We start from the raw sequence: 14631 nt of genomic DNA, 5'->3' as shown, positions 1-14631 counted from the left end.
GGTTGAAAAAATAATAATATTCTCTAGCATGCTCGACTCTGCGGTACTTGGAAAACGTACACCAGAAATACTTTTTGTGGGAAATGGAGGGGGTAGACGCGTGGTGGGTTTTGATAGCACGAGTAGTAAGGAAATTATGAATTTTTTTTTTTGTCCTTCAACGCCTGTTTATTCAACCCCTTGCAGTAATGGTTCGTATTAACCTGAATTGTTTCATATCAAAGTTTCACATAAATTTAAGGTTTGCAATATTTACATACGAATTTGATATATATATATATATATATTAGGGTTGTTATATATATTAGGGTTGTTATATATTAAGGTTGTTATATTTATATCTATATATATATATTAAGGTTGTTATATAATGTTCTGTGTTCCAACTCATGTTTACAAATAGTTTGCACGTACCAAAAATTATTTTGACAGAAATATTAGATAATATTATAATGCTGCAAAATAATTAGGAATGGGTTTCAAATAAATAGATATTTTCTTCAAATTCTGATGTTTCAACCCCTTGTAGTAGCGGTTGTTCGTGTAAACACTTCAAAGAAAAAGTTGTAGATAATTTTTAAAAATTGTCTTATAGTAAAAAGGAATTTTATGGTTTAAAAAATAACTTAGTGATATTTAGAACATATTCAAGAATTTTTAACGGGCTAGCTGTTGTGGTTATTAAGGTAATAACGAATTTGACTGATGTGGGAGATAAATTTAGTCACCCCTTGCAGTAAATATTGGTCATATAAAATATCGTTTGGATGATATTTATCAAGTTTATCTTACCTTTTAACATATATGATGATGTGTCTGTTAAGAGAGATAATAAAATTTCAAAAATTATTAAATAATCGTGTACTACAACTTCACACGAATTTCATACAAACAATGCTGCATATATATTAAAAAATACCATGTCCGTGTTTGATTGTTTTACAGTGAGTGATTCGATACGAAGTCCCCCCTGGCACCACACAATGTGAGTGATAGCACTCCCCCCCCCCCCCCCATTCCTAGTAGATAGCGATCCAAGAAGTCGCCAAGGAACGTGTGGATCAAAATAGTACTGCCTCAAACACCCTTTCAAAAGAAAAAAATTGGTTGTCTGTAAAGTCGGTTTACGGACAATAGTTTAACGTGACAACGTCATAACAAAATATTGATGAAATGATTGCATACTTTTATGAATAAAATTGAATCATTTTTATTGAATTATCACTATTTTGTATGGATACAAAGGAGTGACATGAAATCTACATTTTAATTGATAAATTTACTTTTATTTGCTCTCATTAATTCAAATATGTTTATTACTTTAACGAAGAGATTATTTTAATTATAACTTTTATACATGTTTGCTATTTAACTTCTTCCAATCTGTGTTATTCTGTTAAGGATAGGACGATGATAGGAAAAGTAGGAAACGAATGGGAGTGTTTCAAGTTTAATGTGCCTGGAAAAAAAGTCAAATCGATGGTTGTTCCAATCGGGTGGAAGAAAGATAGATGCGGCGCATGCGTGCAATGAGCGTAACGGGACACAGCATAACGGGACAATGTGCGTAAAGGGACACTTTTTGGTGCGTGCAGCCGGCGTTCATCGATTTATTAGACGTTGTCACGTCAAAAATAAAAAAGGAAAAAATTATCACTCGGACAAAAGAAAAGCGTAAGATTTTTTAAAAAATATGTTATTCAAGCACTATAAAAATTACAAAAAAAAAACGCGTACCATGATCTCATTAAATATGCGCTGAGATCATGGTACGATTAAGATAATTTTAATCACCGTAACATTGTTATGGTATAATTGTAATGTATACTTGGGCTTTTAGAGGGTTATAAAATACCTAGGTTTTCCGTATACCGCGCAAAATCGGGATATTTGGCATAGATACTGCTGACAGTGCTTTAAAACTCTTCTTCTCACTTTCTAAACAATAAGTGACTCATCTATACCTATGCATGGTGAAATAACAAACACGCAAATAATTTTACAAATCTTTATAAGGTAGTTGGTAAAAACTTATACCAAATTTAGAAAGTAATACTATACTATAACTAAACATGCGCCAAAATAAATGGAATGACATATAAAAAAATGGTTATATTTTTTCCCGGTTGTAAATTGTTAGTTTTTATAGTAGCAAGTGACCTACTGCACACAAATTTTGCCATTTCTTTTTTTTTTTAAATTATAGTAAAATCAGTTTTAAGTTTTCAAAAAAGAAAGCAGGTATAGCTGAACTGAAAATATTTTTGTATTAGAATGTCAATACAAGTTTAAAATATAGTTTAATTTTTAGATTAATTAAATTAAGCAATAATCCAAGAATGGTTTTACAGAAAACCAAAAAAAATTAAGAACGTATTTGTAGTTTCAGTACTGGAATATTTCCATAAAGAATACAAACAACAAAAAAATTGCAACAAATACTACGAAAAAAAATATTAATTAAAATAAAAAAAAAGGAACAATGAAGACACTTCTTACAATTTGTAAGTCCTCTTTCAGTTTTCTTTCAGTACATTGAGAACACAATGTCTGTGACGACAAAGTCCACCACAAGGCTGTTCGGACAAGCAAAACTGCCATATTTCTGTCGAGGGCATTGTATTCTGGTTCTTCCCACGTTTACGGACTCACTAGATACGAACTATGTGACCTTCAACGCATATTGATGACATTTTCTGTACTAATCTTTGGTAAACCGAGCCATTTCGTCCCCTCTTTTTTGAAGTAACCACATAACGCTATGTTCGTTGTGATTTGAGTTATTTTTGCAAAAAAAAATTTTTTAAATCATCTCATTGTTCCATAATCAACAAAACGGGTTACTATTGTTGTTTTACAAAATAATGTCTGTCTCTCTGACCAAATACCGCAGACTATTGGCTTTTAAACGGGATATTGACAAGTCCAAATATTTTATATTGTTATTCCCCGAACTGAGAGAAAAAAAGTTTTTAATATGTTTTTTTTAAGATTATTTGATGCATGCAAAACAAAAGCCAGTAGGATTTTTTAATGGCTGTAATTATCTTGTTAATTATTCCATAACTGTGTTTATATTATTTTATATGGCTTATAACGACTTGAAAATTACTCGTAGTGGATGATTTTAGACAGTTAAATAGCTGTAACTGAAAAACAGAGAGTTTTGGTAACATAAATTAATGTTAATTATTGACTATTGTCAATGTTTCAAAAACAGATACTAAGATTATTTCCATTGAAAATAGTTTGTAAGTAAAGAACACACGTGTTTATTAAGTTGGCAACACTCTGTGTACGAGCATGATTAACACTCGGGTATTTATCAAAAAAAATATCGTCAGTATTAAATTTCCTACAGTTTTATAAACGTCGGGCTGAAAATTGAAAGAAAAAAAAATCCTAAATAGTTTTAACAACGCGACTATTCTGTTCTATGTTGCAAATAAGTTGTTTCACTGGCCCTTATGTTAACCGTTTAAATGTGAAGACACGTGAAGTTGTAACCCGTAAATATGTAGTTTAGGTTGCAATGTAAATATATATATATTTTTTAATTGCGGTTTCAGAGTGAGTTTTAACAAAAACAGCAGAAACTTAAATTTCCTTTTTTCGGTGCATTAAATGGGACAACGAGGAAGTGTTTAGTCAGGGAAAGGTGGTTTTCTACTTGAGTGTGGCAGCACTGCGCAAACTGATGAGTGTTAGCGCGTGTATGTTGGTATTCGTGTGGCTAGGCGCTCAAAACACGGATTGGAAAATTTAACCCAAAAAAATTTTTTGAGGGTGATAATTTAAGAAAATATCTGGATTTCTTAAGAATACGTGTGGTTTATCTAGCTACCATACACTTAGTATACTTACGAATACAAGTGTATTTCTATAGTATCAAGCCCCTATAGATATTTATTCTTTATCTGATTATAATTAACTTATTTTTAATAATAAAGTCTTATAACTGATCTTGCTATCTTAAGCAGTCCGGCTTTAGTATCTTTGGATTAATATTTATTTTTGTAAAAGTCTAAAATGTTTTCAGTTGTTTTCAGAAGCATGTAAAAAGCCTGACTAGCAAATTAGCGTAACACTGTGTTTAAAAATCAGCCGCAATTTTATGCAAGTTTCTTTGAACTGGGCCAAAATATTTTTTCTGTAAGTTGGTTTTTATCTGAAGTTGCGCAGGTTTAGCCATGTTAGTATTGGCAGTGCAAATTCGGAGACGTCAATGAATTAGGAGTCAGTATTAGACGTCACATCAAAAAAAATTAAGTAGCTTGGCTTCTGTATTGTAGCCGGGCGTCCTTGGCGAATAATTCGCCGACGTGTCGGTCGACATTGCAGTCGCCATCACCAGGGAGCAGTTAACCTAGTCATAGGTACACAGTAGGCAACTGCTCCCTGATGATGGCGATTGCAGTGTCGGCCGAAACGTCGGGTGAATAATTATTTGCCAACGACGCGGCTACAACACACAAGCCAAGCTACTTCATTTTTTTTGACGTGACGTCTAATAAATCGATGAACGCCGGCTGCACGCACGAAAAATTGTCCCGTTACGCACATTGTTTCGTTTCGCTGTGTCCCGTTACGCTCATTGTACGCTTGCGCCCCATCTATCTCTCTTCCACTCGATTGGAACAACCATCTATTTGACTTTTTCCAGGCACATTAAACTTGAAACACTCCCATTATTTTCCTACTTTTCCTATCATCGTCCTATCCTTAACAGAATAACACAGATTGGAAGAAGTTAGATAGCAAACATGTATAAAAGTAATAGTTAAAATAATCTCTTCGTTAAAGTAATAAACATATTTGAATTAATGATTGCAAATAAAAGTAAATTTATCGATTAAATTGTAGATTTCAATTCACTCCTTCTTTGTATCCGTAAAAAATAGGCGATAATTCAATTAAAAAATGATTCAATTTTATTCATAAAAGTACTATGCAATCATTTCATCAATGTTTTGTTATGACGTTGGCACGTTAAAATATCGTCCGTAAACCGACTTTACAGACAACCTATTTTTTAAAATTGCAAGATGGAAGGGGATAATACCTGTTAAACGCGCGTTCATTAATGCCCTGGTAGGGAAAGAAAATAACCATCGACGAGAACAGTGTTCGCGGGGTGTTGTCTGGAGCCGTGTGCTGAAGGAGTGCTAGGCGCAGTGTCTGTGCCGGCCCTGGGGGAGAGGCTGTCTGTGCGTGTCTGCGCGTGTCTGCGCGTGTGTAGGGACGCCTCACTGGGTAACGCGTCCAGCCCAGCGCAGATAAGCCACGGAAAACTTTCCGCGCGCTAAGCGTTGCGAGCGCCATCACGGGTTTATTACGTTAAAAAAAGAAGATATCGTCCTCGGCCGGGGCCAGACAAAAAAAAAACAAGCCGTTTCAGAATAACGGTGGTTAAATAAAATTTAAAAAACAAAAAAGGCAATATAACACGAAAGAGTTATGAACGAATTATCGGTGTTATGTCTGTTTTAATTAAATACGATTAAGATAGTAGTGGCAGAAAATGGTCTTGGTTTTAAGAAACTTTCCAGGTTCTAAAATACCTTCCCCCCCCCCCCCCCCCCGCAAAAAAACATTTACATACGAAAGTGCTCACAAACGCTTTCGCGTACAATTTTTTTTTAAACACAAAAACCAATGTTACCCGTAAAAAAAATAATAAAATTTCCTATGTTTCTCATTTAACAACCACCCGTTCTTCTCAAAAAATTTCCATAAATAAAACATTAAAAAAAGTCTTCCTACTATATTAAGTGTTTTTACCCTGCTGAAGAAAAATCGTCATTTTAATTTATTGCCTGAAAGTAACCCTAAGCTTCCAATATTTTTAAAAATAAACGAGAATATTCCCCGGTTTTTCAATGCGGTATTAATTTTTTTTTTGCATTGGGTTTGTGCACTTGTGAACCAGCGTAATAATATATTTATAGTGCACCAAAAATTTGTAATAATATTTTTATAATTTGGCTAATTTTAATATTGAAGCATTTTCTTTCACTTACGAAATGTTTCTTAAGCGCTAGAGACACTGTGGTTGTGCACTTGAGGGCATTATGTAACCAAGAGAAGACATTACAGTTAAAAAAGTTAACTTTGTAAAATTCATTGTGAGTCAATACCAGTATATTCTTAACAAACTATCTTATAGTTATAGCCAGAGCCACCTAGCATGTACATGATATTTCTCACAAGAAATAATTTTAACTTAGCAACGAAGAGAAAGCTGGCAAGGATTTACGTCTGTAGTGCTACTTCACACGGAGCAGTGTCACAAAATGACAATAACGAATAAGATTAATTTTAAAACTTCAGTTTAAAAAAAAACAATTTTACACTTGGTATTAATATAGTGCAATTTTTCGCTCTTCGTAATTACATGTTTCGAAAATGGGCTGATTCAATGTTAAATATATATCTTAAATTCTAAAAAAATCTACTCAGAGCTCATAATTTTTTTTGTAGTGGTTAGTTATCGTTAACAATGAAAGCGCGACAACCTTTAAGTAGTAATCATCAACACAGTTCAATATATTTTAGAGTATAGTTAAAATTATAATTTTTTTTGACGTGACAACGTCTAATAAATCGATGATCGCCGGCTCCAGGCACGAAAAAGTATGACTCATTGTCCCGTTACGCACATTGTCCCATTACGATTTGTCCCGTTACGCTCATTGTACGCTTGCGCCGCATCTATCTCTCTTCCACTCGATTGGAACAACCATCGATTTGACTTTTTCGAGGCACATTAAACTTGAAACACTCCCATTCGTTTCCCACTTTTCCTATCGTCGCCCTATCCTTAACAGAATAACACAGATTGAAAGAAGTTAAATAGCAAACATGTACAAAAGTTATAGTTAAAAATAATCTCTTTCGTTAAAGTAGTAAAAACATATTTGAATTAATCCAATCCAATCCAATCCAATCCCCGGACCACCCGGATTGATTACATTAGCTGGGCGAACAAATAACACGTGACCAGAGCAAAATACTAGCGAAGGCTAGTTTAGCATACAGTACTCTGTTTGTTTTGAAGAATTTAAGGTAATCTTTTTATGAAATGAAAGATTAAAAACGTGACATATATATGTAACTTTAATCATGTATTTTTTATATCATCTTACACGCTTATAGTGACCACATCTATTAAGTTTTTTAGAGATATAGTCTTAGGTACATGAAGAATAGTTATGACGATATTTTTTTGAACAACAAACGTAACAATGAATCGTCTTACTTGAATTGTTTCGCCTTTAGGTGCATATCCAAAATTAATGGACGTCTTATTAACTCGACCAAAAACTTCATTACAACACAGGATAAGAAAACTATGTTACGTATCCACCCTTACGTAATCTCAGGTACATTAGTATTATCAACCCTAGGACGTGTATAGCAGAACCCCATAAAACACCTCTCAAAAGAATATACGTTAAACCTTGCGATATAAATGTTATAATAGCAACATTTAAATACGTAAATTTTACTCCAACTGAGTGTACGCATACACCATTACATCATTACTAAGGATTCTATCTATCATTAACCATCAATATCTAACATCGAACGTAGGCACACAATGACGGATGAAACGGACCCGATTAAGTGAATTAGAAACAACACTAAGTCAGTGTAAAGCGACTGAAAACGCATCTAAACAAATGAAGGGAAGACCTACAACCACCCACGGCCTGATAGAAAGTTCAAACGCCGACAATCCCGCAACACGCAGTCAGAGGCGGAGCTCACGCCACTGCCTGAGTGCATCAGAGTAAGCAAGCTTCACACCGAAGAATAATTCATAACTGGGACCCATGTTAATCATGTGCGGTTTCCACGAGCAAACAGACGACCTAGATATACCTAGCTAAATGATCCCAAAGAGCGTGCCTACGCAGATGGACAGCCTTACTCCTAGTGAGCGAGGACTGCGAGGAAGACCGGTCGGGCGGCCCTATTTATACCCCACTAAATCTATGCCACAAGAGGCGCTACTGTCGACCTAAAAAAAGGGGAAGGGAGGAGGAATGGTGGAGGGGGCACTGGTAGGTGAGGAAAGGCTGCCCATTGGAGTGGGGGAAGTGGGACGGAGGGGAGTGATGTGCTGGGATCGAGTCCGGTGTTGGCTACAAAGTTATCAATTAAATTGTAGATTTCATTTCACTCCTTCTTTGCATCCGTACAAAATAGGAGATAATTCAATAAAAATGATTCAATTTTATTCATAAAAAGTATGCAATCATTTCATCAATTTTTTTTGTTATGACGTCACGTTTAAACTATCGTCCGTAAACAGAATTTACAGACAAACAAATTTTTTTTTTTATTTTTTTATTTTTTTGCATTTTCGGAATGTTCAGCAAATAAGCATTTGTTCGGGAATCGTTCCGCGAGCGAAGTAACTCCACCAGTGAGGGACAGAGGAGGTATAGTCGTGGTGCAGTGTGCAAGAGACACGGCCCCGGCTGAGCTGCGGGAATGCTAATGAGCGTCGCAGCTCGCGGCGGCAGACAAAGTTCCCCCGGCTCCGCCGCACAATGGGGCGGCGCCCCGCCCCCCGTGGAGGCGGCAGGTTGGCGGCGGGGGGGGGGGGGCGGCTCCATTGTCGCGACCGAGCTGTCTGGAGCCGCTGGAACTTCGCGCGCCGAGCGACCACGCCCACCACCGACACTGCTCGACACTGTTGTGTTGACGTGACAACCTTCTGTAGGGAGGTTCGGATAGGGAGCAAATTCATGTAAGTCGTCATCGACATGGTCACGTGACGTGAATGTATATATATTTGTGTATATGTATATACATACGGGCAGGGGCGCAACAACCAAATTTCCAAAGGGGGGGGGGGTGGGAAATATACCATTTTATAAAGAATCATCGATCCCCCCTATTGAAGCGGGGGGTCTCCCGGGAATATTTGTATTTCAAGGTGGAAAATGGTGCTATTTAAGCAGTTTTATGATCTAAAAATTGATTACACAGCACTTTCTTTGCCCCCGTTTGCCCCCACTTCAAAGTTTCAGAAGGGGGGGGGGGCCAAAATACCCTTGCCCCACCCACCCCCTGTTTAAGCGCCCCTACATACGGGAAGCCTTCTTTTCACAGGGCGAGAGAGCCACACCCGAAGTTCCCCGAAGTTCATGCTCGCTTTCCCCCCCCCCCCCCCCCCCCGTTCTATCTCATTGTATAAACCGGTGTGGCATTAAATTTTGCAGTCGATTAGGATAGGTTAGCTACATTATAAATACTTTAAAACGTTGTGGATGGTTGGTTCATGTTAGGTAAGTATAGCTAAATTAAAAATACTGTAAAATCATTTTATGGTTGCTTAGCAAATACAGTAAGTCCTCGGTTTACGTCGGGGTTACGTTCCTGAAAACCGCGACGTAAATAGAAACGACGCAAAATGAGCCATGTTTCATGCCACCGGCCGGCCACGGCTGGCATACAGACGTGACAACGGGCAATTTTATCAGCAAATGACAACCGACAGCGTGGGAAACAAGTCCAACTAGTACTTCTCAGCTTTATAGAATGGTTATTTAACCAGCTGCTTTATTACCGTTATTGATTGAAATATAAAAACAGATATATAGTACATACTGTACGTAATATAACTAATCTCAACAGCCCTCTCGCCCGAATCGAAACGTCTCAAAACTTCCATTTTCGTGGCTAATGAAACATGTGTTCTGTTCTTAATTTTTGAAATTACGTTTGAAGATAAATTTAGTCGTTTGGAAGACATCTTATGAAGAAAAAATCATAAATTGCAGTGAGCTGATACTGTAGGCCTACTACAAACACATTTAATCACGATAAAGTTAACAACGGCACGTTTAAAACTCCGGCCAACTCAATGATATCATAGCGACTGAAGTGCCAAGGAGTTGGACGAAAAGGGGTAGGAGAAAATGCTGTGTCGTTGCGGGAAGTAGATAACACTTCTACGTGCGAGATACGTGGGTGGCCGAGCGGTGTGGCTGGTAGTATTGCATCACCGCGCGGAGAGCAGGAAGCGTACCTCATGATGTATGATAAGATAAGGCGGTGAACGTGTAGCTTACGCTACATAGCATAAATTAACTACCGAAGGAAACAAATAATTATAAACGAATTATACACGGTGTTTTCGTTAAAATAAAGATTTACGGTCATTGCAAACGACGTTATTGTGAATCAGGGACAACTTAAATTGAAACATGAGTACTCAAACATTAGCGACGTTAATCCGAAACAACGTAAATCGGTACGACGTAAATAGAGGACTTACTGTAACTTTTTTAATATGTAGCTATCCAGGGCTAGGAAACCGTTTACATGATTTCACAGTATCTTTGATGTAGTTATCCTAACCAAATCAACCTTTCACAATGTTTTAAAGTATTTATAATATCGCTAACCTAACCTTTTACAATGAACAAAAAAAAACGAAGATGCACGATCGGGCATTTGGCTCTCTCATCTGTGAAAAGAAGGCTTCCCATATACATACTCAGTGGTGCGCGCACAGCCAGTAGACATGACACAAGTCGACAAGTAATGCACACGACATATACCAATACATATCTTGTTAATACGCGTCTTCAGTCCCTGTGCTCAGTGCTGTGCATATGTGAATCGAATGTGTGTATGCAGTACAAAGTGAGTATAAAATATATATTAATATTCTCATATAGATATATAGTTCGAATAACAAAGAAAACGGGAGTCTTTGTAGCAATATAACCTAAAAATTAAGAACAGAATTATTTTTTTAATACCTACAATTACTATAAAATGCGTATTTTATAGTAATTTAAGAGTTATTTTACTTACGTGATAAAACAGATTTGCTGTGTGATATTTTTTTCGTTAAAATTGTGAAAAAGGCCCTGATTTGTATGAAAAATTTAATTTGGATATCCAAAAATAACAACTGTTTGTTTATAGTTTAAAGTTTTCACTTCTGTCGGCAGTCCTCATTATTGCTTTGAATTTTTTTTTACTTGAATACGTCTTTAAAATTGCTTCCATAGTGGGAGGCAATTAAAAAAACGAATGATAAAATCGGGGGATACAGTTCGGTGTTGCAGCCACATGTCTATCATCTCCATCCAAAAATTTAATTACACCACTGGATAGCTGAAGGATCAAAGAATTCGTTACGCTAAGTGAGGACTGTGACGCATCGCGCGCGGTGGAGGGGGAAGCGCCGCCATTTTGAGGTCATTTTGCTGCGTTTCGAGATTTCCATTTAGTGTAACTTTTGACTCGGAGAAGCTACGACGTTTGTTTGAGTTTCGATCGTCAGCTCTCGTCAAAATCTATCGATTGTATATGTAAAAATTAGTGTTCAATAGTAACAGTGAATGTATATGGTGTTATAATAAAAATATATAAAAACAAAAAATTATTATGTTGGCCTATACGCGACTTCTTAGTGTTAAAACATTATAATAACATACATAAAATAGCATATTTTATATTTTGTACAGAAAATATTACCTGTTACGTACACGTATTCACGTACAACACACAGCTGTGTCCATGACACACACCAATTTTTTTATCTTCAATTTACGAAGAAAGATGGAAAAGAATTACCCAGGGATCTTCCTAAATTTACGGACTCTGAATGTATTTGCTTTGTACGGATTATTCTTGGTATATCAACAACAACAAAAAAAGAGCACGGGTAACACATTTCACACGATAGAAGTGAAAATCTGTATATCTCTGTGGCGGCAGAAACGTTCCAAAACCATGTTCAACGGAAAACTTTGCATTGAAATTCGGCCTTGAAATTGTAATGGAAATTTTTACTCTCGTCGCGCCCAAAAAAGTTTCACTTCAGAAATTCAAAGGGAAAAAAATTGGTTATGTCTACAAATAAGAACACTCTTAATTTGTCCGCCTTTTTTTTTTATTAAATTGAAACATGCAACTCGAAATTCTTACCACGTCGAGGTTTCAACGAAGACTCTGTTATTTGAAATCGCGAAGTTATATTCTTCGTTAAAAAAAAAAACACCGCGAATTCACTGTAATTTCCAACAGAGCCCCAGTAACACTGGTTACAATACATCCAGGAATCTTCTCGGATTCCCTGATATCTCTGGATATTCACGGATGGTTGATTTCGTTCCTTTGAGCACAAACACACAGCAATAAAGCTTGAGTCAAATCAATAACAAATAAAATAACTTAAATCCACATCAAACCTTTTGTCGTTCCTTCCAAGTACATATTATATTTTTTTACAAGATAGCACAAAACCATAAAGTCAGAAACTGCTGTATTTCACAAGTGATATGGTTAACTGCGACTTAAAAGAAAGAGTCGTTTATTTGAGATCCTTTCTTCAATAAAAAGTCTGTAAACTTGCGGTTATTTATAACAATAAAATAGTTCTTTTGTTGCTCCTGATTATCTATAATCGCTACACACAAACTGCTCCGCGAGAGCAAACATTATGATCTAAGACTTTTTATGAACAAATCAGCAGAAAATAAATTGGTTTTTGTATCTAAAGTTGTTCAGTAAATCAAGCGGCAGATGGGTTTCTTTCTTTAATATCACATGTTTGGCTCAACGGTAAAATTTTCTTTCCGAAGAGCCTTGAAGACTAACAAACACTTTTAGAATCGCTAAATCGTTATTTACTGTATCGAATATCTCGATGACGAAGTATCTTTTGGTACCAAACACTTGGTAAAAAAATGTTGACGATCGGGGGCGACTGAAATGCTGCCCCTTAGATGGGCAACCCTTCAGGATTTTTCTGACAGTGGTTAGTTTAGGTTAGGTTAGGTTAGGTTAGGTTAGGTTAGGTTGGGTTGGGTTAGGTTAGGTTAGGTCACTTTACAACTAAACTAACCACTGTCAGAAAAATTCTGAAGGGCTGCCCATCCAAGGGGCAACAATTCAGACAACCTTTCAAAAACACTACTGTCAGAAAAATCCTGATGGGCTGCCCTTCCAAGGGACACGTTTTCAGGATTATTTGAACACTTTAAGAAACATGTTTTCAGAAATTGGATGGGCTGTGCCCTTCCAGTCGCTGTACAAACAAACCAATGCAAGAAAAATCCTGAAGGGATGCCCATCCAAGGGGCAAGAATTCAGCTCGAACACAATTTTGTTTTTTGACGTGTCTGAATCGATCGCGCTCGTTCGGGTATTGTTTCCGCGCGCGCCCGACCTGTCCCGACTTGCGAGTCGAGAAGACGTCTCGAGTCCGAGTCGGTGATGCCAACCTCTGAGCGCAACAGAGGTGTCCGTCGGCGTCTTCGCTCGTTGGACGGACACCTGGGTCGTGTCTCTGGAGGCGAGGGACGTGGGTTCGAAGGGAAGCCTTCTTTCCACAGACGAGAGAGCCAAACGCTCGATCGTGCTTCTCCGGTTTTTTTTTTTTGGTTCATTGTAAATAAATATGGCCTTGTTGATGAAAGAAAAGACCATAAACAAGGCAACGGTATTTATCTGTACGCCGCCATATTTTTCGTTTGCCGTGTGTACGTGAATGTTTTATTTTGGACAACTCATGATAACTAATGGTCAATTAGGTTAGGTTAGCTACATTATAAATAATTTAAAACATTGTGGACGGTTGATTTGGTTAGGATAGCTACGTTAAAGATACCGTGAAATCATGTAAACGGGTTTCCTAGCCCTGGATAGTTACATATTAAAAATGTTATTTTCTAAGCAACCATAAAATGATTTTACAGTATTTTTAATGTAGCTATACTTACCTAATATAAACCAACCATCCACAATTTTTTTAAGTATTTGGAATGTAGCTAAACTATCCTAATCGACCGCAAAATTTTAATGCCACACCGGTTTATACAATCAGATAGAACGGCGTATGACGTATGAGTAAGCTACATCCCAAATTAATACACCTGTTGTGATACGGAAATAAAAAAAGCTAGCATGAACTTAGGGGAACTTCGGGTGTGTGTCTCTCGTCCGTGAAATGAAGGCTTCCCCCGGGTTCGACGGCCAAGCCTCGACATGGCTCATATATGAGCACTGACGTGTCGTCCACCAGCTCACAGCCCGGGGGGGGGGGGGGGTTGGGGGGTTGGGGGGAGGTGAGACACCACCAAGAACCACGTGCCACAGCCACGTGGCAGTCCAAACAGAGCGAGCTTATCACTGAACTACTGTCAACTGAGGAATTTTTTTCTAGTTTGAATTACGCCACTCTGTCAGGCTGGCGAAAACTTGAGTGCAATACGTAGTTTAAGGGGGAGGGGGTAGATTGTTGGTCCCGTTCCACGTTAAACACGGTTGAACTTGAAAACTTTGTCAATGGCCGAACTTCAAAAAAAAATTAATTTATGTAGCTTTCTTTTTACATAACTAGCCAGAAAAAATTGAATTATCAGAATTTTTTGTGCAGTATGGACATGGAGAATCAAATGGAATAAATAACTGATTTTTTTTTTGTGTTTAAAGGGAAATCTGGTGGCTACTGCGTTGCATTATTTGAATTTCTTAAAAAAATGTTTATTTAAATTTTTTTTAGCCTTTTTAAATCATAACAATCATGAGGTTTTAAAAGATTAGGTAATAATATTTGAATAACTTTTTTTTCTGAAATAAATTAAACCCAATCACATA

At 36.9% G+C, this 14631-nt stretch overlaps 2 protein-coding genes across 2 annotated transcripts in view; both read left to right on the top strand.

Annotated features, from left to right (window-relative positions):
- Positions 1-8490, top strand: part of LOC134540939 (histidine-rich glycoprotein-like) — a 109216-nt gene extending 100726 nt beyond the window's left edge. The window contains exon 5 of the mRNA XM_063384020.1: positions 8465-8490. Within this exon, the coding sequence (XP_063240090.1) occupies positions 8465-8490 (26 nt within the window). The remainder of the gene's footprint in view (positions 1-8464) is intronic.
- A 9-nt stretch (positions 8491-8499) lies between these two features.
- LOC134540938 (cell adhesion molecule Dscam2-like) overlaps positions 8500-14631 on the top strand; it is a 147759-nt gene continuing 141627 nt past the window's right edge. Inside the window, exon 1 of the mRNA XM_063384019.1 lies at positions 8500-8593. Coding sequence (XP_063240089.1) covers positions 8500-8593 — 94 coding nt within the window. The remainder of the gene's footprint in view (positions 8594-14631) is intronic.

The sequence above is a fragment of the Bacillus rossius genome, chromosome 17 (genome assembly GCF_032445375.1).
Source record: "Bacillus rossius redtenbacheri isolate Brsri chromosome 17, Brsri_v3, whole genome shotgun sequence".
NCBI lineage: Eukaryota > Metazoa > Arthropoda > Insecta > Phasmatodea > Bacillidae > Bacillus > Bacillus rossius.
Note: the sequence above shows the minus strand (reverse complement) of the source record. Positions and strands in the feature narration are given on the sequence as shown.